General features: G+C 44.9%; 1 protein-coding gene across 1 annotated transcript in view; it reads left to right on the top strand.

Annotated features, from left to right (window-relative positions):
• unc5a (unc-5 netrin receptor A) overlaps positions 1-25,434 on the top strand; it is a gene marked incomplete at its 3' end in the record, with an annotated part of 143,655 nt that extends 118,221 nt beyond the window's left edge. The window contains exons 8-16 of the mRNA XM_080501739.1: positions 4,596-4,784; positions 5,740-6,039; positions 9,693-9,780; positions 10,258-10,426; positions 12,509-12,742; positions 20,609-20,758; positions 22,725-22,889; positions 23,026-23,204; positions 25,269-25,434. Of these exons, the coding sequence (XP_080357865.1) occupies positions 4,596-4,784; positions 5,740-6,039; positions 9,693-9,780; positions 10,258-10,426; positions 12,509-12,742; positions 20,609-20,758; positions 22,725-22,889; positions 23,026-23,204; positions 25,269-25,434 (1,640 nt within the window). The remainder of the gene's footprint in view (positions 1-4,595; positions 4,785-5,739; positions 6,040-9,692; positions 9,781-10,257; positions 10,427-12,508; positions 12,743-20,608; positions 20,759-22,724; positions 22,890-23,025; positions 23,205-25,268) is intronic.
• Positions 25,435-25,639: the final 205 nt, after the last annotated feature.

Genomic DNA, 25,639 nt, shown 5'->3' with positions numbered 1-25,639 from the left:
GCCACCAGAGATTACAGACTGAACAGAGGAAGTGGAAAAGCGAGAGGGGAAGGAGAAAGAGAGAGACAGAGACAGTCGACTGATTGACTGACTTTATTGTCTGGGTGCAAGAATGGTGTGTGCAGAGGGGGAAAAGGAAGAGCTGAGATACTGGATCTTTGCATCTAAGGTTAGCCAGGTGTCTTTGGCATGACCTTAAAAAGTAAACAGCCACTGGCCAATCAAAGGCTATGTTCATCTAGTCATTAGAAAGCAGTTGGTTGTCTCCTCAATTGATAGGTGTTGTTTTGTCTTTACTCAGACTGCACGTCTCTCAGTGGACTGCAGAAGTTCAAATATCACTGCGTCATCTGGCCTTTGCCTCACCAAGACAATTGGATTTGAGAACTTTAATGAGAGGTTCAGCCGCAGTCTCTGCTCCTTTACTGGAGCTCACTGTGGAAGGTGGAAGGTGTTAGCCAGGCTGCTTGCGGTTAAGCACCTCAACGCCGCCCGGAGCGGAGAGGCAGACAACGAGGGAGGTCGAAAAAGAGGCTAAGGCAGGTAAATGGGCAGGATGGGAAGGCGGAGGAAATATCTAGTCTACATCCCACAAGACTAGTCATGCTTTAAGTGTGTTCTGTGTAGATGCACTTTGTAATGTCGAGAACAAAACACACAATATTGTATTTATCTTCAGCCAGTCATTCACGATTGATTACATGTCAAGAGATCTCTGGCTTTAGTGAGAGCCGCCGTGGAGGTTAGCTACATATAATCCCGCTACTTAAAGTATCAGATTGTACTGAGATAATCACCCATGAAATAGATTCTGGCATTTCTCTTAAAGACTTGGGTCTGTCAGGCAGCTTTGTCCAATGAAATCAATTTTTCAAGGAAAAAAGGGAGAAGGCAAGGACAAACAGATGAAAAGAGATGAAGAGAAAATGAGAGCCATGCAGTGAACATTGGAATACTTTCTTTTACTGAATTCCCACTGTTAGCACTCATCTAATTTAATTGTGCCATTCTCATGTCACAGATTTACCAACACCAATTAAAACTTGTCAAATCGGTGTTTCCATGGATAACTGCGGTTCCTGTCAGGCAGCAGGATCCCACAGTAGTGGTGGAAAAAACACCACGAAAGTCTGCAAATATTCATCAGAACATGACGCATTTAATGTTAATCATGTTGATTTTGACAAACCTTTTGGACGTGCTGCTTACCGCAGAAATGCAAATCCCGCATGCTGTCAGTCGCAGACACATGCTGTCCTCCCATTACTTAGTTGGGGTTTTTTTGTTGTTGTTTTTTTTTACTGTGGGCTTATTTAATTCTGATATCCTTTCATGTACATTTGCTCCTCTCTTCCTACTTCTGTCCTCCTACTTTTATTGTCAGCTCACCACACGCCAGCCTGCAGCACTAACCTTTGCTGTTGTTCTCCATCCCTCAAAGCTGCACTGTTCAATCTGTCCCCTCCTTGACTGTGTTCGGTTGACAGCGCTACGCCCCCGTGACTCCCCGGCACAATGGCCCTTCATAAAGGCCCCGGGAGCATCCTCCACCTCCGCCACCAAATTCCCCCGGCCCAGGGAGACAGCCGTGGCGAATCCCATTCTCCTGAAAAAACACACACGCAAACGCGCCGAGTGCACACACACACATTGATGTTTGTCTGGGCTCAGCTGTCATCTTCATACTGTACTTCTGGGAGGAAGACACTCCTATGCTTTTGCAAGAAAGACATTCAATAAGAGGTGCTAGAATTTCATAAGCAAATCCTTCATTTCCCATCTTTTTCTCATGAGTGTGTATGTGCGTGTGCCTGCATGCATGTGTGGAAGGGGAGAAAAACACAGGAGCGGGAGTAACATGCTGGTCTTATATATACGTCTAGAGTGCAGAAATTGAATAAAGCAACCGCGAGGGGAATTGACTGTCGTTCTATTACTCCAACTCTTCTCCCTTTTCAGTAGTCTACTTTTTGGTTTTAGATACACTTTAAAGCAAAGCAGCATTGTAGCTGTAGTGCACCACCAGGGACAAGTTCGAGCAGCATGGAGTGAAAAAGAAGTATTATTTGACTGGTTCTATGCTGTTAAAGAGGCCATTGAGTCCCACTCTTCCACAGAATGTACTGTGCAAATGTATGAACTCCCCCAAGGATTGTTTTGACATATTTGGACCATATAACATTTGATCCTCTTTGAAATTGTACCTGTTAAGTGAAACGACAACCAATCAACTCCAAAATCCAGCAATACGTTTAGATAGATAGGCCGTGCACCGTTGGGACCATGTTTTTCATCACGGCCTCACATCTGTGGTCTTAGTTCGTAAAGTGAGAGGGGCTCACAGATGATCTCGTGACCACAGACAGTCACAGACAATCTTGCTGCTGCCTCGCTGCACCACACAGTACAACTGCTTCCACAAGCTGCAGCTTCTGCAGAGAAATGCTGCAGAAGACGATGCAACGGAGTCACATCAGTGCTGCAAAGACAACTCCCAAGGAGCTAAAAATGTCTGTCCCCAGAAATTTCCCTCCACATACATGCTATTTGAACCACGGCTTATTTCTTGGTTTGCTTCATCTATATATTTCCTGAAGGCGCTGAAGATGACATGCTGAAGATATATGTAGATGACATACAGGATAACATTGCTCGAGCAGACTGAAGTGTGTCAGAGCAGTTGATTCAGTGGAGAAACTGTGGAGTCAAACTTACTGCCCCTAGATTAATGAACTCCATTCAGAGGCTTCAGATGAGGTGCAAATGAAAACCTGTGAAACTTGCCACATTATAAGCTTCAACATTAATGATCTGTTCTTTTTTAAAGTGTGGGGTACATCGTGTTTTCCCAGCTTTTCCCAAGGTTATTGAAACCCAGATAAAGAAAAAAACAAAACTCTAAGACAGCAGAAATTATCAATGTACTGTAAATAAACTAAAAGGTGTGTAGATTTTAAACTGTTTTGTTTTTGTCTCAAGGCTGATCGTTACTGGTATTTCATGAGCAAACAATTTCATGCAAAAAGAAGTCTTCAAAAAAAAACAATTGAATTCATCAAAGGACCTGCAGGCAGCCTGTATAACTGTTGGTATCAAACTGCACACAAGAGATAGATTGTACAAATAAACTTGGAGGGATGTGTGAAAATGGAAACCTTTGGGGGCTTTTCCACCAGAAAGAACCAGGTGCTAGTTCGGGGCCAGGGCCAGATTTAGCACCAATTCTTTGTCTTTCCACCGCCAAATCCCCGGCCTATCAGGGTCTGAGCGGGTGCTACACTGGCCCCACATCGTTGCTGGGCCAGCGGGGAGCCTGACACATCATCAGCTGGGGGCGGAGTCATCGCTACCTACGAGGCAGAAGAAACGCCGTACCAACATTCTGAAATCTACAGCAAACACGGAGCCCTAGAGGGGCTATAGAAAAAAGTATAATATTAACGCGTGGGAACGCGATAAAAAGTCACTCCCTCAAGTTAATAATGCGAGGGAACAAGATCATTTAATTCGCAATCGCGGAGCCGTGGCTCTGGAACTGTTGTGCTGCAGAGCTCCTGCACTGTCACACAGAGTCAGCGATGTTAGATATATAATTTAGAAACAGTTTTCCATTGTCATTTTTTTTTTTCCAACATTGTAACTAACTTCCCTTCCATGTCTTGTATTGCATTATGGCTGCGTTGCCTGCGCGCTCCGCTATGAGATGCCCCACTATTTTCTACCTACAGAAGAGATACTTTTGATTCATCAGCAACTAAAAAGCAAACGACATACTACTGTAAATAAAAGCTTGGATTTTTTAGCCATAAAATGAGCCTTTTAATGGTGCTTCATTTGAAAGAGAACTTTAATCAGCATGTGTTTCACGTAGGTTGTCATTATAAATGGCTGTAGAGCTGCGTTCTATCATTCTACACCTCCATTCCTCCTGATGTTGAAGGGGAAGCTGAAATGTTGAAAAATAAGCCCCAAGTTCATTCGCACGTTGTTTATTTATTAAAAAAAATTTCTCTATGGCCAGTCCGGGGCAAATGCAAGAAGGACGTGAAAAAAACAACAATGGAGCGACGAGGACACGCAATGATTCCTGGCTCTTTGATCTGCATCCGAGGTGCAAGTCAAATCAGATTGAGTGACCCGGACGAAACCGATGCATACAGTGACACAATGACGTGGCTCTCACGTGGCTCCATTGACAATGGATAAACAACCAGTTCTTTGGTGGTGTACATTTAAGAACTGGCCCTCAACTAGCACCTTTTCTTTTTTTTTTTTTTTGGTAGGAAATTCCTATTTGTCAATCAAAAACAGCAGTTTAAAAGAAGACAAGACTTCACCTGTCGCTCTCTGGCAAATTCCTAATCAGCATCACTTAATACTAGACCAGGTTTGATTTAAATAGCTGAAATTAAAAACAAACATTCATTTGACTTCTATTCAGATGTGATGAAATCTGTTGAAAAACATTTTTTTCTTTAGTTGTACTTTTTCTGTTCTCTGGGAATCACTGAAGAATGTTTTGCTGTTGTCAATCAACAACCTGATCAAATGCTTTTTTTTCTGAATAATAACTTCTCTTCTGTGTCCTCTTGCAGCCGTGAGTGGGGCCGAAGATGTGGCTCTGTACGTGGGCATGGTGGCGGTGGCCCTGTGTCTGACTCTGCTCCTCATCGTGGTCGTCCTGGTCTACCGGCGCAAGAAGGAGGGCCTGGACGCCGACGTGGCCGACTCCTCCATCCTCACCACTGGCTTCCAGCCCATGGGCATCAAGCCCAGCAAGCCAGGTGTGTGGGCACCACGGCCACGCAGGCCTCCCCCCCACAGCAGTAGGACACTGTTCTTTGTTCTACTCTCGTCTGTGTGTCTGTCGATCTGTCCGTCTTCCTCACCGTGACTGTGCAGCACCCGTCGATAATGAAGCACCAATTTCGTCTGTGGTTGTGAAGGCAAAATTGATGTGTTTACAGTGGGTTGTGGTCCAAGCAAGATTTATTATGGTGTGTGTGTTTGTGTGTGTGTGTGTGTGTGTGTGTGTGTGTGTGTGTGTGTGTGTGTGTGTGTGTGTGTGTGTGTGTGTGTGTGTGTGTGTGTGTGTGTGTGTGTGTGTGTGTGTGTGTGTGTGTGTGTGTGTGTGTGTGTGTGTGTGTGTGTGTGTGTGTGTGTGCATGTACGAGCTGTTTATTCGTCTGCCTGACACATTATGTTTTCGGCACCACCTCATTGTCAGGAAATGTACCCACTCTGTTTACGGCCTGTGTAGAGCCTCAGAGGTTTAACAGCAAGTAATAGAAATACAACTGTCTTGAGTTGGATGGAGATGGGGAACGAGGTTGCGGTGCCTCTGATTCACCGAGGAGAGGAGGGGGGGGGGAGAAAAAAAAGGCTTTTATACATTCTGGACGCTAAGCTGTATCTGAGTTCTGGTTGGAATTGATTGTGTGGTTGCTAAAGAGACAGACAGCGATAGAGAGCGAGGGGGAGGGAAAGACGGATGATGGGAATTGACTGGCTTTTGGTGGAACTTGTGTTTGTGTTTGTCAAGATCGTGCACGTGTCAGTGCTCTGTTTTCTGCGCCATGTGTCTTTTTCTGTGTTTGTTTCTGTTTTCTGTGCGTGTTGCAACAGCTTCACAGAGTGTGAGGCCCGTCTCTGTGATGTCGAAAAATCCCACACACCCACCCGTCACTCAGAAATTCACACAATTTGCTTTTGTCTGTTTCCATTTTTGTAATTTAACAGAGAACTCCCACTTGCTCACCATCCAGCCCGATCTGACCACCACTACTACCAGTTACCAGGGGAGCCTGCGCTCCCGCCATGATGCCACGGGGAAGTTTTCGATGACCAACGGGCCCCTGCTGGACCCGCTCCCCAACGGCTCGCACACGCTGCACAACGGCAAGCTCAACCCGGACCCTGCTGACTTCGTGAGCAGGCTGTCCACTCAGAGCTACTTTAAAACGCTGCCCCGCGATGTAGCAAACGCTTCCTACGGGACCTTTAACTTCCTCGGCGGGAGGCTGACGATCCCCAACACAGGTGGGTTTCTCATTCAGGTGCACACACCTGCTGCTTAGTTCAACCGACTTGGGCGGAAAAAGTAAACTGAACATTGTTACACTGGGTTTCGCAACATCAGGCCTCCAATTTTGAGGGGAAAGTCTCCTGATCTGGGACCTTTTTTTTATTTATTCCCAAGATTTTTGAACAGAAATAAGACTGTTTTTGTTTTTGTTTTGTTTTTTTCTGAGATAATGGTACAGGTGGGTACTGTGGTTTTGCTGCAGTTGACTCATCAGGTTTCATTTTATTCTGTGATTGATTGTGAAGAATCCCAAGAGTAATGGGGTGCTGCAGCTGTGGTGTACTTCAGTGATTCTCTTGCTTTTGTCAGTAAAAACAATTCGGTGAACCAAAGTGGGGGAAAAAAAAGCCTTAAAATGTGACAAAAAGCTGCGTTTTGCTGTCAAACATCCTCCGTGCAACATTTCAGATGGTTAAATTTCATCACCAAGTTGATCTTTTTGGTGTGTCCACACCGTCCCAATGTTGAACTGAGCAGAATACTACGTTCAACATTGAAATACTGAAATAAAACAAAACATTAAAAGAAAAACAAATTGATGTCTCAATTTTTTTTTAGAAACATTGTGGGAATCTTCCTATTAAGCCTATGAAGTACAATCTAAAATTTGTTGATACTTGTGAAAATTACTGTCTCTATAAACTAAGATTGGTTTTAGCCTGCTTTTTCCTTGTTTGCATAACTTCTGCAGACTTTAGTGTGCATATTGATCTTCATAGTATGGCTGTCATTTTAATGAGATTTGGCTTGAAATGAAGTAACTTCCTCTTAGTACTGTTCTATTATCCAATTTAGTGTTTTTTTATGTTCCCTGCAGTTAATATTTTCCACTGACCACTGTGAACTCCCAGAGTAGCCATTTTAGTCCCACGGGCCATATGTTTGACACCAAGGCTTCAGAGTTTGTTTGATGTTTCTGTTGTTGTGAGGTTTTGTTCCACTTCAGGATTATTTTGCTTTGCATTAAGAAAATAAACCAGATACCAAAAGTAGCTTATTAAAAACATAAGCTTATGTAAACTTTATTTTAAGGTAAATGAAGATAATTCCAGTAATTCTGCATGACTGATCATCTTATTTTGAAGAACTTTAATGTAATCTATTCATTGCCTAAAGTCTGTAGCTCAGGAACTGATTTTCTTTGTTGTTTATGATCAGCAGATAAATGGATCTGTAGTTCAGCCTCTTAATTTATTCTTCAGTCGTTCATCGGCTATCTGAAAATCTTGTGTTTGGTCTTTTTTCGCTTTCATTCCCCAAACAAACTGCGCCACAGTCCAACTAGATGCCCCCCCCCCCCCCCCCCCCCCTCCCCCCTTTCCAAGCAGTCTTAGTCTGGCTGCTTTGTACACTCAAAAGTTCAGCAGACCCTGAGGGTGCACTTACATCTTAACTTTTTGGTATCATTCAAACAAACTCTGGTGCATCAGCCTGCTTGTTTCAGCTCATTTGAGTTGATGAAAGCGTGTGCTCTTTCCACCTGTTCATCATTATCTATGACATGAAATCCAATTGTAGTCTAAACTGAACAGCACTCGGAGCTTTTTTTCGGAGTGTATCGCACACATGCGACCCAGTAAAGTGGAGCATGACTTGCTGCCAGTCTCTATGTAGCGTGGATGATGGAAGATGACAGTCGGGACCACTGTCTCGTGAATGTTTTACCTGCTAGTCCATATGTTTTTTATGTTCACAGCTCCTGGCTTTTTTGGAATGCACACTGACACCAGCTTGAAGGGAGTGTGTTGTATAACACCAGACAAATTAGTAGTTCTTAGTCTTCAAATAAGAGAAAGAATCTAAACAACTGAACATCTGCTGCTATGTAGAGAAATACTGGTGGAACAAGTCCTTTTTATTTGCTTTTTTTTTTTTTTTTTACACCTACTTAAGTGGCTGTGACTGGACATTAACAAGAAGAATTTATCAGTAACAGCTGAATCTCATAAACATCCTACTGTCTTGTTGAACGCAACCTACAATATTCAGCTTTAAACCTCACACATGTCGGATACTTAAGTTCAAGCCATAATAACACACAAGTATTTCAGGGCTTCACCTGAAGTGGTTCAGGGTGCCTGTAGTAGTTCTGTCAGGGGTACAGATTAGCTTATAAACAGCTGTAAGAGCAACCGATGAAATCTAAGAAATACATGCAGGTCTCATTTTAGAGGGGTGATTAATGTGGATTAAGGGTGAAAGGTTCACTTGTTTATTTAAAGAGTGACTAATTGCAATATGAAATCAGACACCAGGGCAGCACTGTTGTTTCCGCAGTATCTAAAATGCGCAATTATTTAAAGCTTTTATCAATAATCTACACAGCACAGCGTAAATTGTTAAAAATGAATGTTCTGTGCTCTGATGAGATCAAATGAGTGTGTGCCAAATACGTCATGCCCTGAAAGATTTCTGTAATAAAAAGGTAAAACCAATTATTCCAATTAGGCCTCTCGCTAATGACAGGGCTGGTTGAGTTTCTAGCTGATGTCCACAAGTGTCAGTTGTGTGCTAAGTGCATGGAGAGAGGAATAAAGATAGTCATAGTAGAGATTAGGCTCATACAAGATATACAAAGTCCACCATCATTAGCCCACTATTTTTGGTTCCCCTCTTCACATTAGCAGAGTACAGAGCTTATATAATTACACTGGAAGACAGTGTTTTCACGTGGCTCATTGTAGGATGGGCACATTAGCCAGTGCGACAGTATCTCGTGAAAGAAGAAGTCTTTTTGCATGTTTGCTCTCTCTTTTTCTCTCTCTCTCTCTCTATCTCTCTCTCTCGCTCTCTCGCTTTCTCGTGCCTTTTCTTACCGATGTTTTATGTATGGATTAACTCAAAGACATACACAATATACCACACATTGGCACCCTTCCCCTCCAAGGGACACACACAAGTACAAAAATAACATCAAACTCAGCTCTTGTGTGCATCTACTCAAAGGTGATACAGTTTGAGAGCGAGCTAATGGAAGACATGGTTTATACACATTCTTATTATTCAGACAGATTTATTTATTTTTTCTATTTGGTGAGTGGACCCAGTTTACAGTCTGGACACTGTTAAAATTGTGTCAGACAGCCACTATTTGAACAACATTTTAAACAGCACTTTAAGTGGACGAGCTTGGCATGAGAATCACAACGCAGTGCCACCAGGCTCAAACTACCTCAGTAGCTCTCTATTCTCCAGTGTGCATTCCTGCACTCTCCTGGGGAAGTACAATTTTCCAGGAGTGGTCTGTTCCATGGTCTCAATTATCTACTTGGTGGCAGACGGAGGACATTTAAACTGCGATGCGGCATGTGCTTTTGTCTCAGCTAATTGTTGACCATGGGGACGCGCGCTGCCTCGGCTGCCGGTGCACAGATTTGCATCTACTGTACCTGGAGGAGGCTGCCTCTGACCTTCAGAAAAGATTTGTTTTTTGTTTTTGCAGCCATACAGTTTTGTCGAGTGGGCTGGCTTCCTTTGTGAGATGACAAAAGCGCTGTTCAGTCAGAACAAATGAGCCTGTCCCCCATCCTGCTTACCCCTCTCTCTCTCTCTCTCTCTCTCTTTCTGTCTCTCTCTCTCTCTCCCCCTTTGTTGTTATTTGCATTAGGAATCAGTCTGCTCATTCCTCCCGAGGCCATCCCCAGAGGGAAGATCTATGAGATTTATCTCACTGTGCAGAGGAAGGAAGATTTAAGGTGGGTCTCTTTAACACTGTCTAACTGGCAGTCTTCCCTGGATGCCACTAGGCTGTTTGTTTTGATGCTCTACTGTTCCATTAGGAAAGGCTTAAGAGTGTGTGCCAGTACTGTGGAGGGAGGCGATGTAAATAAATAACGTAGCCTTTTGCCAGGATGTGCACTATTTAACTTAAATGAATTGTTTGGAAAACACTGTTTATCTGGCTTGTTGCATTCAGTCTTTCAAGGCACAGTCATTGCAGCACGCTGCGATAGTGTTATGTTATTACTCAGTCATCACAACTTGGCCCGGCTCGCGGGTGAGTCCAGCAGGCTTTCATTATTCCCTGTTACAGCTGCTAGATAATTTGCCGAGGTGACAGTATCATAGCGGGCTTACAACACACCAGTAAATTCTCACTAATAACTTGATGAGTAAAAGCACTTCATCTCCATTCATTTTCCTCTCTCTCTCTCTCTCGCTATCCGGTGCAGGTTACCCCTGGCCGGCTGCCAGACCCTGCTCAGTCCCGTTGTGAGTTGTGGCCCTCCCGGGGTGGTCCTGAGCCGGCCAGTTATCCTCAGCATGGACCACTGCTTTGACGCATGCCTGGATAACTGGGCCGTCCGCCTCAAGAAGCAGAGCTACGAGGGCGCTTGGGAGGTGAGGCAGCACTATAACTCCAGTGCAAATCTTTTGTAAGAAGACAAAGTTGCCACCCAGTGAATTTGTAATGTCTTATTGAACTCGCTGAGCCTTTCTCCGAAAACTTTGTGCAGCCGAGACTTGAAATGCGCTGCGAGCTGCAGCGCGGCGGTAGCTCCTTCTCAGCCAGCGTCTGCTTCACAGGGTTTAAATTATATTGACCATCAGGTGTTTTCTCATTGAGCTGGAACAAAAGCCTGGAAGCACTAGCTCGCTCCAGCTCAAAAGTTGCTAGGCAACATGTTTCTCAAAACAGAAATTCTCTAAGCAAATTACTGATCCTCAAAGTACTTGTCTGAGTGCTCCTTGACCATTTTTGACCGCTGCTCCCAATTACAGTGTTCCCTCCCTATATTTCTTGCCGTGAAATATTAAAGTAACCAGGAGTGCCAAATTTCCTGACAAACATGGTACGAACCTTTGCTGTCGATGCTCACACAGGCACGCTCCGCTACACAAACAAATCCAGTTCAAGACAACATACAAATCTGGACTCATCCAGGGAGCTTGGTAAGGGCGCTGATGGGCTTCGGAGTGTTAGTAGGTCTTCTTTCATGTTCGATATTGTGCATAAATTATTCAGCTTCCCCCCCCTCCGCGTGGCAGCAGAGGGGTGTCTGTGGGATGGATTGGCCTGTCTGAGGCAGAGGTTAGACCAGCGCTTTTAATCATCAGCCGGACCAAATATAGCCCAACGGCTTGACTGCGTGGCCACGAAAGGGGCCCAGAAATAAAGTGCCAGGTGGACAAGAGAGCGGGAGTGGAAACAAGCGGCAAGTGCAACGGAAACAGAAAGAAGAAAGAAACCAGACAAAGAGAAAAGGGCAAAGAAGACGAGCAGGTAATGCAGATCTGGAGGGAAGATTTGCAAGAGATGGGGACGTAAAGAGATAGTGAAAATAGATCACAGACACGGGGAAGGAGAGGAGAATTGCTCGCAGAGTGAGCGCTCAGTGGCGTAATTGAGCCACCCTACTCTCTGTTTCACTTTGAAGAAATATTAACATGATGAAAACGTGAGACTCCATTGTGGTTGCATAGCGAATGAATTGTGTCAATACTAATTCTATTGATGTAGATGGTGTCTGTTTGAATCGATCCTAGAGGGGCTCGCTGGGCATTTGGCAGGCAGAATGCTCTCTTCAGCTTGATTGGCTAATAGGAAGAGTCAGTCAACTTGCATGATGGGATTTTAGAGAAAATCTTGTCACCTTGGGTCCAATTTGTCCCCATCAAATTAGCCCAGAGAGGAGTGGAATTATCTCATAAAAACCATCTCGCACTGTGATGAAATGGGATATTTTTGCAAGTCTGTCATCCTTGTTAGTGATGCAGTTGTTATACAGCACTTCAAATGTAAGGCGATGCTTCTCATTGTTTTACATCAGTTTGTTGTTTTTTTTCTGCATGGCAAAGTAAAGTACCAATTAATTCTTGCGACATGTTTCAAAATCCGGCCGCTCTATTGTTTAGCAGATAATTTGGCCAGTTGTTTATACCTTTCTTTACAAATCTCAAACACATGCTGTAGGAAATTCCGGAGATCCCAATAATCGGATATTCGCTGCACATCCACTGTCTAGAACCATCTATTCTTGCCAGGAATCTATTCGAGTCTCCTTTCATGTCAATTGAGCACCTCGTTCATGCATTATTAAGCAAATTGATGGTGTTCTATAGGTTGTGCGTCTTCGTATGAGGGAATGTGTGTCCTTGTGTCAGTGTGTATTAAACCATTGTGCTGTGAAAAGGGAATTTGAGGCAAGAACAAAGTATTCCCTTTAAAGTGTTTCCTAGAATCTTATGTAACATTACCTTAAAGACCTTAAGCTTAGATGTGCCTTTGTCACACAGCAGGAAGAATAGAGTATGGGGGCTTTGTTTCAGCGCCACACCATCCTCCTAACAAGCCCTCTACAAACACACACCCACACATGCACACATCGGGTGCTCAAGCAAACACATCACCCTCACCTCCAACATAAATTGGGTGCTTGACCTCCCATCCACATCTTCTGCTTTATTTTCTTTCTATCGCAGGACGTCCTGCTGATGGGGGAGGAGCTGGTGTCGGAGCCTTATTACTGCCAGCTTGAGACCGAGACATGCCGGTTGTTCTCGGAGCAGCTGGGCACGTTCGCCCTGGTGGGAGAGTCCCTGCACATGGGCGCAGCCAAGCGCCTCAGACTGGTGCTCTTCTCTGACGCCTACTGCTCCACGCTGGAGTACAACATCAGGGTGTACTGCATGGACGACACGCAGGACGTCTTCAAGGTAAATTGTGACAAATGTGGCGCTGCCTGTCATTCCGTGTGGCCGGCAGATTCTCCCAGGCTCGGAATTGCACCAATTGGGTGGTTTCACATCAGCTGAGTGATGGGTGGGCTATTATGTGTAATAGCATTGTCTGTCACATTGGAGGGTTGCTAGAAATCAGCCTGGACATGTATGAGTTAGGTATAGCCATGGTAAATTTAACAATATTGCAGGCCTGATTACACCATGTGCACTTCGGGAGTATGTAATTTGTGAAAATGATGGTTCTATTGAGACAATGCATACCGTTTCTTCAGGTAAATCATAGTATATGATGGCTCTGTTTCCTGTGTGCACGACAGGGAGGTTTCACTCTTTACACGCTGTTGGCCGTTCTGCATGGCTGCCACGGGCCAGGAAGTTTCCCTTCACTTTGTTCAACAGCATATTTTGCTTCGCCCCCCCCCCCCCCCCGCCCCCCCCCCCTCCTCATGGACGGAGTATAATCAAGCACTAATGCCTTCCTCCCTCCCCCGAGGACTGCCTCTGAGTAGCCTGTTAAGATTTCATTTGCATGGTTAATTAGTAAATTAAAAGGAGAGCCTGTCCCAATCTTTTCCCAGCAACCCCTGTGCTCCCTCCCTCTCTCGCTGTTCTCTCTCTTTCTCACCCACCTCCCTTTTCTCTCTCCAAGCTGTTCCTCTTTTTTCTGACACCACCCACTGCCACAACTGCCACTTTGCGCTTGAGTCCACTTTTTGCTCGCTGTAATAGCTGACCTCCCTCGTGCGGAGGTCCGCCACCAGCACAATCTATGGATGACGGTGGGACATAAACAACAGGAGTCACTGGGGGCGCGCAATGAAATTAGCACTCTCTCATTCCAGGGAGCTGAAGATGAGATGAGAACTGTGCACAGGCTGTGGCTGTAGGGTGGGAAGTACAGAAGCCTCTCCCTGCCCACATCTGTCTCACTGAGGCTTGATTCTACCCCTGCTGCTTTCTTTGTGGTCTCTGACAGCTATTGCATGAGCAGGCGTGCTCAGGAAAATTGCTGGCTGACATTCAGATGTGTTCTAATGCAGTGGCGTATGTAAAAATGTGCATGAGGTAGACGCACATCACCCCCACTAACGTTGTACTTGCTTGTCAGAGCCCCTCTAATGATAGGCTGTTCTGTGTATTCAGATCATCAGTTGACCTCGTGGTGTTTTGCTGCAGTGTGACTGTTGAAGTGACCTTGTGCATCCTGTGTTGGATACAGGAAAGGCTACCGGTGCACAAAAATGCTCTCTCTCACTGCCTCTCCCTCTGGCTAGCTCTTATACTGCTATTCTCTCGCTCTCTTAGCCAGGAAAAGGACATCTGAGCTTGTTGACTCCAGCACTTGTGCTGCCATACTCTGCGGCTCCCTCGGCGCCCTTGAGTGCATTAGCTCCCCGTCTCTCACACAACCTGGTCCTGTGGTAAGCCACGGCGTCTCCGGGGTTTTGTAGTTTTTAGTGAGTGATTTAGAACGTGGCCCGCACTGTTTAGTAATCTCGACTCCACACTGCTCTTGGTGCTATTATGGAGGGAGCAGTTCATTTAGCAAGTACATTAACTACTTTGAGTGGAGATTAAACTTCCCTGGAGAGGTTCAGCCTAATCACTAATCACTATCTTTAAAATGCACCATTTATGATTAGACTTTCACTATGGCTGCCATTAGAGTTAATTGTAGTAAGTAACAGTGGTGGAGGAGCAGTAGGTGGTACATGAGGGGGGAGGGCAGAGCAGCTTTATTGGCGTACTGTACTCCTTCAGCCAAGTGAGTTTTAACGTCTACTAGCATACTCAACCTTGTTTGTTTTTTTTCACTCAAGAAGTTAACCATCCTTGCATGAAACAGTTAAACGGGCTGTTTTTGATGGGCAATGTAAAGAAAGTGTTTCAGCAGAGAGAGGCAACTGTAGAAACCAAACGCGATGCTGAGCTTTTTTCTCCTCTCCCATGATCGCCGGTTGTCAATCTGCTCTGACAAGCCTCTGTCGGGGAGAGTGACAGACACACACTCCCTCCGGTGCACGCGCGTGCTCGCTGCACTTATGCATGCTGTACCATGGAATCTCTTATCTCCCAATTACAGCAGATTAGAACCAATGTTATTGTCTTTGATCCTAAGTGCGTGGGGGCTCTGGGGAAACAGTGACATTTTCGTCTGATGCTTGCCGTATGTTAGCAGGGCTCTGCCGGGACCAATTAAGTTAATATTTAATGTGTGTCCCACTCTTGATGGGCCCAGCCAAGGCTGGCACAGCAGCAGAGGAGACATAATCGGCGTTTGGTAGCGCCCTCACTGTGCACTCGGTTGTTCCCGGCCAGACCTGTGGGAGAGCATCACTGATGTTCTGCCATCCCACGACTGATTGAAACACCTGCAGTGAACCGGGCCTCCGACTCGGTGCAGAGATGCACCGAACACCAGCGTCTAATTAACTGGAAGGGCGCCGACAGAGGTGTCTTTTTTAAGATCGGTGCAGTTCCTTTTTCACGTGTGGCTGTGATATTCAAGATCTGTCATTTTGTGGACAAACGGATCAAATACTCCGTTTTCCACAGAGTTTAATCCGCAGTGAACAATAGCAAAATATTTCTGTGTTTATTGATAACTAAATGTTTTTTTTTATTTAACGCCCACATGTCTGTGTTTTGTGAGGCCAGTGGCAGTGTTCATGTAGAATGATTTATAGTCCGCCCACTTTCTGTCAGATTTATTTTTTATGGAAGGTGAAGCACATGTCAGCATTTCCTTATTGAGCAGTACTTTTCAGGGACCATGATAAATAGTACCAATTCAAGTGAGTTAGTCAGAAATTTCTCTTTGCTAGTTCAATTTGTTTGATTGACCTATTATGTGAATTTCAGAGGTATTAAGTAAAATATCCAATTATCCACCTTCTATAACACTTCATCCAAATCAGGATCCTAGAGATAGAGAACATGCATACTCCACACGAAAAATAAAGCCCCATCAGCCCAACCAGGCTCACTCTCTGTACAATATGAAAGAACTGAGCATTTTGCAGCCTCTGTGAAGTTTTCTTTAATGTACTCACAGAGAGTTAACAATACAATTTGTGTACTTTTAACTCCCAGCATTTTGCCAAAAAAAGTCTGTTCTTTTTTTTTTTGATGGTTATGTTTTCAAAGCAGATTTGTTATTGAAGTTTTAATTAGTTTGCATTGAAGAGGAATTATTGATGTTTTGCATCATTGTGTGCCCTCACAATATTTAATTCAGCCTGAGTGGATGAAACAAGACAAGATGATCCATTAGTGCACTTACACAGTGTGGACATGTGTAAAAATACAACAAAGCTAAGTGAAGTTTCATACTTTTTACCAGAGAGAAAATGCAATACTTGTCCCCCATTTTCTGAATTACCTCCCCAACTTCTGCATAGATTGCTGGGCTATTTTCATAGTCCCAAGAGGATGAATTGAACTGAAGCTCTCAGATCTTCTTATGGCTTCATAATCAGGTCACAGTTTTAATTTGTTTTACGACTTCTTCAAAACTGACACTCCCATCGTCCTCAGGTACTCGGAGTTTAGTCCTAATTATCCGGATCCTAATCATCCTGACGGCATATTGCATAGTGAACGTGTTAACCTGCTTCCTGGCAGATCCTTCAAAGTAACTAAGCAGAATCATTATTGTCGTGAGGTTAAAGTGACATTTAATAGCCATAAACTCCCAAATCTCTGGTCCGGGGATTGAAATGGTGACAGAAAGGAAGTCCATTTGTGCCCTTGATATTTTTGCTTGCAGATGTACTCCCTTGTCGGTTTCCCTGTAATGACTCGAGTACATTTAGCTTTTTGTGTCTTGATTGTTAAAAAAAAAAGAAAAGAAGAAGTACATCCCAGGTTTAAATTGGTATTTAATTGATGTCCCACTGGTTAGATAGTTGTTCCTGGATTCTTTTGACCTCAAGCTATGATTCTTATTTGGGTTTTAAAGGGCTCTTAAAGTGTTTATGTGCTCTCACTGACATTTCCTCACTCACTCCTGAGCATCCGGCTGCACAGGAACATAAACTTTCTCCTTTCATGTGTGAGAGAAGAGAAAAGCAGCAAGTACAGGGGGTAATATGCACTTTTTCTTTTTTCGGATCCCTCCATCAGAAAAGTTACTAGCAAGACGTTCTCGGAAAAGAAAATATACAGCCCAGTAATTGCTGGCATTAACTTAAACAGGACAGTCCGCTTTATCATGGAGCCCAGCTGAGAAATTGTTTCCATATTATATTTTTGTGTTCCTGTGTGCTGTTCTTTCCAGTCATGCCTTGTGATTTATCAGGCAGAATGTGCATCTTTTTCCTAGCAAACACAGTCCCCATTTATAACTGAGCAGACAAGTCCCTTCTATTTGTAGTTATTAATCAGAGTTGACTGTAGCGGGCACGGCCACTGGAGCTCAGACTGATAGACTCTCAGTCAGAGAGGAAAAGCCTGTCACATCCTGCTGACAAATACACAGATTTATGGAGCCCACATAGTCAGGCTCCTCTCTATAAACAAATGCATTTGCCTGAAAAGAGCAGCACTGAAAATGGATCGTCACTATGAATGCACATTTTTAAGCACCACGTTGCTAACAGTGGAACAGGGGTGAGGGTGGGTTTATGGGGATATTAACGCCTGCGTGTTGCTCTCGCTTGTAGCTTGACTAATTAATCGATCAAGCAGTGCTCATAATCCCCATCATGGCGAGTTAAGTTAATCAGTTTATTACACACAAAGGCAAAACAAGAGAAAAATATGAGTCGGAGCTTGACCTCGCTGGGAGGAAAGGGCTGCAGCTTCGTGGCTGCCCAGTTCTTACTATACATCCAGGCCTCCGCTAACACCTTTGATTTCTTCAGTTTGTTTCGTGCCTGTGTCCGACGGCGGGCTGTTTTGTTGCTGGAAAAAGTTTGGTGCAGACACTAACCTCTTTCTGTCAGCACCATCCCGAAGAGATTAGCTGTATGAGTGTCTCTTGTTTCCCGGTGGAGCCCGGCCCCAGTCCATCACAGCCCCGGCTCTGGTCCACGCCGGGAGGACGAGGGGATGTGCGAGGAGCGGGGTGGGAGGGACAAATAGATGGTGGCGGGGGGGGTGGGGTAGAAAAAGGGGGGTTGAAGTCATAGAAAACTGTGGCCATGATTGCAGTAATCCTGTTATCTCTCTTGCTAAAGCTGGCCACTCGAGTGACCTGGAGACACAAATGTTAAGCTGCCTCTGTCTCCCTTCTCTCCTTCTCCTGCTCTTTTCACTCGTCCCTGCTCTATCTCACTCTCTTTAGCCAGCCTCATTGAATGTCAGGGGGTGGTCTTGGCTCTGCCCGGCTCTAAATTCACAGTCTTCACACACACCACGGGCTATCTTGAATTCCGTCAGAACAAAAGGGGTTTTTCTCTTGCGGTACTTGAACTTCTTGCCCATCTCATGCATCTTAATGTTTCCATAGCTGCCCAGGTTCAGGGTATCTCAAGAGAACCAGCTCTTCTCATCTCTGCTGAATGGCAGCAAAAATGTTGCTCCGAGGTCGTGATTAATATGTGATTTGATAAACTAATTCAAAACCTTGCATTGTTTTTCCCCAGAAAGAGCAAATAATATGCTCAAATTTAGCTTCTCATCTATTAGCAGGCTCACAGTGTCATTTGTTAACAGGATAATGGAGCGTAAAGAGGGCCATTATTCTCTCAGTCCAGAGCATATGCTGAAATCCTGAACAAAAACATACTCTTATGCACACTCTCCGTCACTTAGACACACATGAACAATGCATGAGGCAGACGATGTCTTTTTGAGGATGCACTCTTCAAAGGAGAAGCCCGTGCTATGTTTCCGCCCAGTCGGCTCAGTGTCCCTGTCATTTAGCGGCGGGATCATGTCCTAGACCCTGTTTGAGTGTAATCCCAGCATGTCAGCCTTGAACCTGACAAACTGCTAGACAGGGGAGTTAGTATTCATTCGGTTCGCTAGATGTTGATGATAAGATAATTGGCATTCTGGGCTGTTCTCTTGCTTGCAAGGCCTATAGATCCGCTTCTATAGGTCAAAGACCTGATCAAAGTCCACCAGCCAATTTGCAATGCTAATCGCACCCAACAAATAATTGCGCTTAAGAACTGTTTAAATGAACCTCTCAGGAAGCCCACATAATGTGCCTTTTGTGTCTGTACGAGACATAATAGCAGAGGGCTTTGTGTAGAGAAAGCACTGCCCTCTGTTATTAACTCATTAGACCTCGACGCTTTGATTCAGAGCAGTTGTCTGACCTTCCCCCTCCGAGCAAGTGGGCCGGGTAACATCACACAGCTCTGGTGTGTCAGTACAGTCAGCTGTATATTCCAGCTCGCCACATACAGTCAGATCATTGTGCATTATTAATGTTCTGTGGCATTTACGGGGTAAAAACATAAATACAGCAACGTAAATGCAGAATAGGAGTTGGATCATCACTGGGGGCATAATATTCATGTTAACAAGAGGATATGCACTAAGCAAACATGGAAATTAGCTATGCACTGAGCTAACATGGAACTCAATTCCCAGGCTGAACCAAAAAGTGCTTGTTCAGTGAAGGAGAGAGAACATCAAATAACACAGGTAGAGATTCCAAATGGATAATTAACAGCTTCCTTTCCATTATAATTGGAATCAGTCTCGTCCCGTTCCTGGGAAAGAGGGCAGAAAATTGAATCAGTGTTGTGCAGATAGAAATTACCGCCATTCTCCACCTTAATTAGATATCTTTGCTGAAATCATACCATGGGCAACCATGCTGGCATGCAAAACTCAACATATGGCCACTATCTATACACCAGTCTCCCTCTTGTAGCTGTTGTCTTTGAGTTGCGTCTCGTCGAATCTGAGGCGCATCCTGGCTCACTGTTTTCCTTCTGCTGCCATCTTGTTTCTTTCCTTGCACAGATTAAAGCAACATATCTTATTTTTGAGGTCTTTTCACACTACTGATTTCAGAGTTCTGTTTGCGCTGTTGTAATATGTTCCTCTGATTAGAGTGTGAGGAGGCACATGTGAGCAAGATCCAAAGTACTGGATATTTCGAGGACTTGTTCAGCACAAAGCTCCCAGCTCAGAACCAATTGATAAATCAGAGGGAAATGTGGTGGATATTATCATCCCATTCCAGATGGTCATTTGGATGGCAACAAATGGTCCACTGAGCAAGTCCCACAGAGATTAAAATATTAAGCATGCATTTACAAATCTCTCCTGGCACGAAAACAAAAATGAAATTAAGGAGAGTCGCCATGCGAGAACAATGAGCAGTTGACTAATGGCTCGTTCACTTCCTCCATCACGGCCCAGGTAGCCAGTAGGCTGGGGTGGCTGCAGCATTTGCATGCTAATGCAGTTGTAGAAAGCTGGGCGTGCAGAAAGCTGGGCGTACATACAGCGAGACCGGGGTTCAACCTTGTGGTGTCATTAAAGCTCCTGAGAAGGGAAGTTGATCCTGTCCTTTCCAGCTCCACACAGTGACACAACCTTCTTGTTCCAACATGTGCTGTGCCCCCCACTTCATGGTCACACTGAGTTTGTGTTCGTGTGTGTGTCATATATGAGCCAAGCAACCCTTTATGCATGTCACATGTCCCTGTTGCCTCCCCACTGCTGTTCGTGTTTTTGTGTGTTTGTTTTTCCAGTTTGAATAGACCCATTCTTGCGCCGAGCCGCACCATCTTGTGTGAGAGCGATGCACCTCGCGGAGTATACACACTAAACTCGCACAGTTATGGATTGTTTGGCGCATTTGCACGTACCACAGAGACGGCGAGTGTACTTCCCTTGACGCTTCTCTCCTGCCTCTTCCTCTTTCATCAGGAGGTGATGCAGATGGAGCGGCAGCTCGGGGGTCGCCTGATTGACGAGCCCCATGTCCTGCTTTTCAAAGACAGCTACCACAACCTGCGCCTGTCTATCCACGACATGCCGCAGGCGCACTGGAGGAGCAAGCTGCTCGCCGGCTACCAGGTGTGTTGGGCCGCCCAGAGGGGCCGCGGGGGCCGTTAGAGTCACTTCACATCAGAGCATGAACACACAGATGTAATACAAGTGCCTGGCTGAATCCGTCAAATTTGTAGATCAGCAGTTGTGGGAATTTTTTTTTTTTATTATTATTCTTTTATTGGGCTTGCCTGTGTGCTCAATTTGGAATCCAAGTTCTGTTAAATTATCCATTCAGAGGTATTAAAAAAATTAAATAATAGTCTGTGTTGAATCAGAAGTGATGTAACCAGGTAATCAAAAGTTATTCCTGAGCAACTTTTTTTTATTGTTAATGAGAGTTCATCGTCTGCCCATCTCTCAGGAAACTTGTTTTCATTTTAGTTGCTTCGGAGTTTTAATTAAGCGCGTTTGGGTTCGGCTTTACTTGCTCACTTTAAAGATTCACACAAAGGAGCATTTCTCAGTCTGTTACTACAGGACGTCTCTGTCCAATAACCTTTCGGTTCTTGGCACTGCGGGTAAATTTCAAGTCATTTATCGGAGCAGAGGGAATCTTTATCAGTGCGTGTGTGCACTCCTGTGTTCTTTATAGCAAGGACACTGTATATTTTGTGGCCATGCATGAGGTGTGTACATGTGCATGGTGGGGCTGGGCTGGGCTGTACGCAGTAACCCACAGCTTCAAACTGATTGATTACACTTGCTGCAGCTCTCTCAAAGGGAGCTTTGGTGAAATATAGAGCAGTATGTAAATATCGGGGACTTTGCAACCTGATTTTGTTTTTTTTGGGGGGGGGGTGGACTCTCCAACTCTGCTGCACTCTCCACACCTGCATGGCCAACTACACCTCAGCCCGATGATGGACACACAAGGGCTGCTTCAATGAGAGTCAGAAAATGTTCTGGCTGTAACTATGTAAGCATTGAGCACCGGGTCCCCAAAGAGAGCGCACAGGCTGTGCCAAGCAAGCAGCAGCAGCAACAATGCATCCCAGAACAGAGGCTTATTCCTCCAGACTGTGCCTGTTCATTTGGAAGTGTTATTCCCCTCTCAGCAGTGCAGTCAAAAAGGCCTTTAGTCTCCCTGGGGCCCAGTGAAGACTTTTGTGCATTTCTCCCAGTTCCTGCTGTAGTCAGTCTGTCTGGGTAACAGTGCCCCCGTTTGGCCATCACAATGTGCTGCAGGTCCACTTTGCCATGAAAGCTGAGGTCTTTTTAGTTGTTGAACTCAGAATAAAGTGAGTCGTTAATGTTCCTGCCCTTTTTTCTTTTTCTTTTTTTTTTGCTGCGCAACCTCTGTGTTTCTCTTGGGTGATGCAAATGAGTCATGAATATGCAGCAACACAGAGGAAGATAAAGAAATTGTCCATGTGGGGGGAAAAAAAATCTATCCAATGCTGTGGTTACTGTTTGCTAGATAGAACCTAGTGCGGTGCAGCAAAGCTATTATACATACAGTACATATATCTTTGCCACATGATGCGCTTTAAATGTGGTGCTTCAGCATAAATACCATCAGCATCATTTGTAGATCAGCCAAGTGTGTGTACCTGAGGGGGAAAAGCTGAATCAACTAGAAATGAATGTAATGTCAGTGTGTCAGATATATTGTGAAACCTCCTCAAACTAAAATGAGGTTTTTCTGTCTGATTAAATAAGTTGGGGAGACGGCTTTTAATTTCACCACATTTATTCCTGTTTCCCGTGTCTGTATGTTGTCAGTCTGCTCCCTCAGACACAGTCAGCCGTTTCTATCTAATGATGACAGCTTATGTCACAGTAATTAATGGTAATCTCCGTCTATTCCAAGCAGGCGGCCCTGTTATGGCTTGCCTCAGACGTCAAGTCAAGTCAAATATATTTGTAAAGCACGTTTAACAACAGTTGACCAAAGTGCAGCACAATCAATCATGCAAGGTTCTGACTGCGCTGCTGCTTCTCTGTGCGCGCTGTGCTTTTTTCTTTTTCCCTCCTCCTCTCTTTTCTGCAGGAGATCCCGTTCTACCACATCTGGAACGGTTCCCAGCGGTACCTGCACTGCACGTTCACTCTGGAGCGGCTCAGCCTCGGCACCTGCGAGCTCACCTGCCAGCTGTGCGTGTGGCAGGTGGAGGGGGAGGGACAGAGCTTTGGCCTCGACTTTAACATTGCCAAGGTAGCGTTCAAGCATAACTACCCACTGATTATGCATCCGCCGTTATTCTGCATATTTGATTAGTCATCAAGGAGTCATTCCTATGCAGGCCGAAGAAAACGACTCTCATTCTTTCAACACATGTTTCCCCCACCAGGACACCCGGGCGGTGGACTCAGAGTTTCTGCTAATGGACAGTAATGCCACGGCTCTCGCGGGGCCCAGCGCCTTTCAGATCCCGTACCTCATCAGGCAAAAGATCTGCAGCAGCCTGGATGCCCCTTGTCCCAATGGAGCCGACTGGAGAATGCTAGCACAAAGACTTAAACTTGAGAGGTAAATACCGACCGTGTGATGCCGCCGGGCTTTATCTGATCGTTGAGCGGATCATGGCGATCTTCGGAGGATCAAAGCGCCTCCAAACAAAATTCAGCAGAGCTTCATGCAGCCACAGCCGTGAGTGCGCACTTGATTGCAGCCTGTTTAAAATACTTGACGAAGGGTTGTATAAATGTGGAGGTCGCACAAGCACGACACAATCGGTGCAAAGTGCATCACCGGAGTCGAGTGTTTTTCCTAAAGTTGGGGTAAACAAGGTAATGCCTCAGCAGGATAATCCTCCTCTGACACAGCTAACATTATAGGATTAATGTGGTCTTGATGGATACAGCTATCATTTCCGCAAGAAAACATGACCCCCTTCTTACCTTTTTCCCTCAGAAACAGGTAAGCAGCTTAAAGTGTGCAGCTAAACTTCTACCTGCGACATTCTGCTTAACAGTCGTAATTGGAAAGGCAGCGAGCGAGCTGCCCATCAACGGCCAGAAAAGATGGAATAGGTTTGGAGGTTTGCGTGTCGGCCGCAGACCAATTCGCTCTCGCGGTAACTGTACTCTGTCACCGGCGGACCTGTAACAGGATGAAGCCGGGCATCGATTCCTTATCCTCCCGATTTAATTTCTACCCCGTAATGAAATCAAATAGGTACACTTAATTTGTCCAATCAACTTTATTTACCCCAATTTATCACAAATTGAATTGATGCACTACCGGTTTAATTAGCAATGTTTTGCTCAACGTAATCAATTCTCATTTAGGCCTCGGGGAGAAACAACTGCTTTGCTGTTTGATCTGTCCTTAACAACATGTTTTCCCGGGAAGGCAGCAGATCCTCGCCGCTCTGTCATGCAGCATTTTTCTGTTTGTTTCTCTATGTGTAAAATGTTCAGACCTGGCGGAACGGGACCAATCAATAAAACTTAAAATGCCAAGAACCTTTTATTTGATCTTTCTCTCCCAAGACTGTGAAGACGGCTGCGTCTGAGCCGTACAAGATAAGCTCGTGTTTCACACGGCGAGGTGAATATGCGGGGCTGACGTTGTTGGACGCCAAGCTCCCGTCTTTTTTATCTGAATAATGTCACAGGGTTCCCAGATGAGTTTTTTTTTTCTTTTCTTTTCTTTCCCCCTCCTTTTGAACAACTTGTCTCTTTGTTGTGCTCTCCCGACACAGAGGAAGAGCCGTTATAAAAATCCAATTGACTCAAAATAGCGTGGTTTCGCTGTGTTCTCGGTGCTGGTGGGTTGTCAAAGGAGGCGCATGTTTGGAAGCATCACAGGATGCTTCAGCAAATAGATGATTCCAGGAACTAACAAACAGTCTGACCTTTTCTCAAGGTGAAAAGGACTCGGTGGCACTTTCTTCTCCATCTTTCTCACGCCTTGTCTCACACCAAACACTCACAACCCAATCTCTCCCTGTGCCAGGGGTCTCTTATTTTTATGTCATGTGTGCTCTACATAACAGTTAAAGGCCCAGACATCTGGAGAACAGAAAAAGGCCATTAAATCAAACAAGCATCTTCCAGGTACCACAGGGAACAGGTCTCACTCAACATCAAATATACAGCTGGCTGGGGCCTCTGCTTTGTTGTCATTGATTGGGTTTGATCGTAAAGGTTCTGCCTCCTAAAAGGAAAAGGTCACTTCCGACTTAACTGTGAAAGTCCATATAGGATTTACTATATGAGATTTAGGGTCTATTTCAACATCAAATAAAGAGAAATGAGGGCGACGGTGTTAAGCTTCAAATGAAAATTGCCTGAGATTCTGTATTTGATGGCACTTTCAGGAGCCAGACTGTGCTATCATACCTTTTATCATTTTTTTACTCAGAGCTCCAACACGGGATATCAGGCTGTAGCAATATAACACACAATAAAACCTGACATTGACAGAGTTACACGAGGCAGCGGCACAATAAAATACCTGCTGAAAAAGGTTTTCCTGAGACTGTTTTTGGTGGAGAGAAAATGAAAGACGCTCTTTTCTGATATGTGCACACAGCTCGCTTTAATAAAATCTTTTCTGATTTTTTTTTTTTTTCCCCCTCCTCTGCAGACACATGAGCTTTTTTGCATCCAAAGCGAGCCCAACCTCTGTGATCCTGGACCTGTGGGAGGCACAACACTTCCACAGCGGCAACATCAACCAGCTGGCCACCGTCATGGCTGACATTGGCAAGCAGGAAGCCATGATATTCCTGGTCTCCGACGGCGAGTGCTAACCCAGAAACGGTGGGGGGAAGAGACTTGGTGCAGAGGAAACATACAGAACACAAACACAGGCACACAGATCCACACACACACACACACGCACACGCACACACACACATACACACACTAAACAACAGTAACTGCAGCAGGAATGGAAGAGCAGAGGAGTCCCACTTCTTCACTTCAGAAGACCGTAAAAGGTTTATGTCAGATTGA

This window comes from Blennius ocellaris, assembly GCF_963422515.1.
Source record: "Blennius ocellaris genome assembly, chromosome: 9".
Lineage (NCBI taxonomy): Eukaryota > Metazoa > Chordata > Actinopteri > Blenniiformes > Blenniidae > Blennius > Blennius ocellaris.
Note: the sequence above shows the minus strand (reverse complement) of the source record. Positions and strands in the feature narration are given on the sequence as shown.